Source organism: Chionomys nivalis, chromosome 17, assembly GCF_950005125.1.
Source record: "Chionomys nivalis chromosome 17, mChiNiv1.1, whole genome shotgun sequence".
Classification (NCBI taxonomy): Eukaryota; Metazoa; Chordata; class Mammalia; order Rodentia; family Cricetidae; genus Chionomys; species Chionomys nivalis.
Window position 1 is genome coordinate 45,448,491 of NC_080102.1, and position 4,180 is coordinate 45,452,670.

Sequence of the window (4,180 nt, forward strand, 5' to 3'; positions counted from 1 at the left end):
TTCCTCTTGCTTCAGTTTCTCCAAAGGAGCGAAGTCATGAAAGTTTATCTGGACGTCATGAGGCTCTAACAACTCAGTTCAGAGTGGAAAAGGCAGAGCCAAATGGTCAGCCCCTAAGGGTGTCTTCTCCTCCCATCCTTCCTCCAGCCCTTGAGGGAGACTAGGCCCTTTCTGTGTTCATAAACCCCTCTGAGGGAGTATTCTAGAACACTGCAAAGATCAGCCTGTCAGATAGCTCTCCCAGCCCCTCCCTGCCTCTGCCCAGGACAGTAGGTACAAATTCCAGACAAGCTGGATCAGAGAGGAGGGTTAAGGCACAGAGACCTTCTTCTTTCTGAAGGATCCTCCTGGGGCCTGGGCCTACCACCAGGATGCTGGCCCATGAGCATGCCTGAGAACTCTCACAATGTTCTCATGGGTCCAAAAACGTGGCACTTCTGAGCACAGGGCCGGGCTAGAGACCCCACTGCAGGGCCCCGAGAAACGCTACTGGTTTGTGTGGGACCCCCTGGGCATCATATGTGCCATTGCCACATGGACGCTAATGCTGAGTGCTGCGTGGATACTGATTCGGGACCTGTTCATACCATCTAAGAACGTATTCTACGCTGTGGCCAACGGTGTGGTCTTCCATCTGCTGGCCTCCCTGGCGCTCGTGTCGCACCTACGTACTATGCTAACTGACCCAGGCTCTGTGCCCCTGAGAAACCCACCCGGGCCTGACACCGTGTCCTACTGTCCACTCTGCCTAAGTGCCGTACCAGAGAGGGCTTACCACTGCATAGTGTGCGGGCGCTGCATTCGCAAGAATGACCACCACTGCCCGTGGGTCAACAACTGCGTGGGTGAGAACAACCAGAAATACTTCTTGCTCTTCACTCTGTACACTGGACTTATCTCAGTCCACGTGCTGCTCCTGCTGGGCACCCCTTTCCTGCGCAGCCCCACCTGGCGCGAGTGGAATGCCGGCAGCACCGTATCGCCACCTAGCCCCATCCTCTTCCTCTTCCTAGTGGCCTTAATGGGCTTCCTCTTTGCTTTGGTGATGCTCTGCAGCCAGATGTGCTCCATCTGCACAGACAAAACCACAACTGAGATGCTGTACCAGAACAAGCGTTCACAGGGAAGACGGTCCGTGTGGGCAAACGTGAAGGCCATTTGCGGCCCCCGAGTTTCCCTAGCCTGGCTCAGTCCCTTTCATTCCCTGGGACGTCCCAAAGTGAGTGAGCACCACGATATGGCCTAAGTGGCTCACAGGTGCCTAGATCAAAGAACAGCAACACAAACCTGAACTAGCTAGCTCCGTGAAGGAAAGCAGCAGGGCAGAACACAAAGGAATATACCTCCGATTTTCTGAGCAAGGAACAGGACAGGAAAGCCAGCTGTTGGGGAAACCCGGAGGAGAGTGCTCTGTGTGTCCCCCTGTGGCTTTGAAAGCCATTAAAGGCATCCAACCACGGATGAGTGTGTTGTGTTGATGCCCACCCTTGTTCAATGCTGACTGTACATGCTAAAGTATTCACATGCTGATAACCTGCTTTCTGCAGTGAGTGACAATGACATCATCTGATTTTGAGCCATCTTTGCATTCCTCACCAGTCCAGTTCCATTGTAGGGTGTGGGTTTTTTTTTCTCTCGTTGCTTTGTTCTCATATTGTTGGATTTGATTTTAATTAGGCTCTTTGTGGTTTGTCGATATGCCCTAGCTTTATTCTTTTAGTCTCTTTGTTGTGTTTATTTACTGATTAGGAGGGTGCACACATGCACAGGGCTTTGTGGAGGTCAGAGGACCTGCTTGTGGGAGTTGTGGACCCTGAGCATCACACTGAGATTACTGAGCATGGCGGCAAGTACCTTTACCTAATGAACCGTGTTGGTGGCCCCACCTTGATTCCTTGGTTGGTTTCATCTATTCATATTTGACTCCAGATCCCGCCAGCCGCTAGAATGACCGGGAGAACCGGGGGTTACACCTTATTATCAGGCTGTACAAGGTCAGCCAGAGGTTCCTCAGAATAAGGGGGCAGAAATTATTAAATATAACTTCTGCCTTAAGTTTTGAAGGTCCCCGGTAGCCATAAGACATGACAGGAGGCTCCTAGTACCTTAACCTGCTGTGCCACCATATGACACTTCTTATGACCAACATACTGCATCATACCAACTCCGGGAAATCTGTATGGGTGCCACCCTCCAACCCTGTGCAGATGTCATGGTACAAATGTAAACCCATGAGGGTTCATGTGTCTAGCGCCACACCAGCACAGACCTGCCCCTTTTCATGTGCCCCTCCCTCCCCTCACCTGAGCAAACACTAAGATCTTCTGCATCTCTGTAGTTTTGTTGTTTCAAACACACTACATAAATGGAGTTATACAGCATGCCATCTTTCAAGGATTTTTTAAATTTATTCATCATATTATCCTGATTATTCATCTATATTTTGCCTGTGTTAGTAGTTGGTTTGTATTTATTGATAAGTATGATCAGTGCTGTGGACCCGCTGCAGTGTTTGGTCATTTGTCCATGGAAGAGCTTTTGGTCTTTCCTAGTCAGGACCAGTAATATGTCCATGAAGCTGCCATGGGCATTGTGTGGAGGTCGTATGTGTGTGCATTTTCCTAGTCTGGACCTGTTATATGTCCATGAAGCTGCCACGGGCATTGTGTGGAGGTCGGATGTGTGTATATTTCTATTTCACTGGCATCAGCACCCAAGGCTGCACTCGCTGGTCACAGAATGGGATGTGTGTGAGTTCTGCAGTGCCTGTTTCCTGTGGCATTCACACCTTCTGCTGCTGCCAGCAGGGATGAGGGTCTTCTCCACACCCTCCCAGCCTTTGGTGGTAACACCAGGCATGTCATCCAGTCATTCTCGTGGGTGTGTGGTGACACCTCGGGTGGTTTCCATTCATGCTTCTCTACTGGCTAACAGACCTAAGCCTTGTCTCCTGGGCCCATTTTCCATCCATCTACCTCTTCAGAGAAGTGTCTCTGTGACTTCTGCTGCTTTTCCAATTGGTTTCTTGGGCATTTCCTTGGGTATAAGGCTCTCCATGGCTTCTGTAAGTTCAGTCACTCGAGCCTGTGTGCCAACAAACTGTGTCTCTCCCACTGGCTCCATTTGGCATGATATCAGATTCCCTCTGGTCTGGAAGGGTCTTTGTCTGGTATCTCCATGGTCCTGGTTTCTGGCCCCCTGCACACAGCCCTCTGTCTTGGTTATTGGCCAGTAACGTCATGTGGTATGCTTCCTCCAACTTTCTTTCCAAAAGTGTTGTAACTCACTCTCTTCTTCATTTACATTTTAGTGTAAGCTTTTCTATGTGTAGGTAAGTAAAGAAATCGATGGGGGATGTTTATAGTGTACAGGGAGAGGGGCTGAACTATACCCCTCTGTGCCTTCTGCTCAATTTTGCTTTGAACTTGAAATTACTGTGAGGAAAATGAAGTGATGGAGAGATGGCAAACCTGGAATCCAAGCGCGATCCCTGAAACCTATCTAAAAAGCTGAATACACAACGGCTTGCATCTGTAATCCCAGGTGAGACAGAAAGTAGAAACAAGAAAATTGCCCAGAAGCACAAGTGCATGGACCAGTATCCCAGAGTATGCAGTGCTGAAGAAACAGGAGAGAGACTGTCTCAACAATATGCAGTAAGAGAACCAATTCCTGGAAGGTTGTCATCTGACTTTCACATGTCCACTATGACACACATGCACCCACATTCATGTGCACAAATGCACATACACACACACACACATCATTAAAAGGTTGGGCTGGAAAGATTGCTCAGTGGTTAAGAACACTCGTTCTTGCAGAGGACCTGGGTTAGATTCCCATCACCCACATGGCAGTCCATGACTATCAACAACTCCAGGTCCAGGAGTCACATGATGCACATACATACATGTGAACAGAACACTCATACACATAAAATAAAATAATCTGAAAAATGTTTTGAAAGAAAGTCACAGCAGGCAATAAAAAGACTACTTAGTTGGATGCGGCTTGTTCACTCCTTTAATCTCAGCGTTTGGGAGGCAGAGACAAGTGGATCTCTGAGTTCGAGGTTAGCCTGGTCTACAGAGTGGGTTCAAGGACAACCAGGGTTACATATTATACTCTGTCCCAAAGTAATAATAATAACAATGCTAATATGATAATAATAATAATAATA

At 48.4% G+C, this 4,180-nt stretch overlaps 1 protein-coding gene across 1 annotated transcript; it reads left to right on the plus strand.

The window, feature by feature from the left end:
* Positions 1–406: 406 nt before the first annotated feature.
* On the plus strand, positions 407–1,246 carry LOC130888373 (palmitoyltransferase ZDHHC3-like). The gene has a single exon (XM_057791277.1). It carries the CDS (start codon positions 407–409, stop codon positions 1,244–1,246), a length of 840 nt encoding a protein of 279 aa, XP_057647260.1.
* Positions 1,247–4,180: the final 2,934 nt, after the last annotated feature.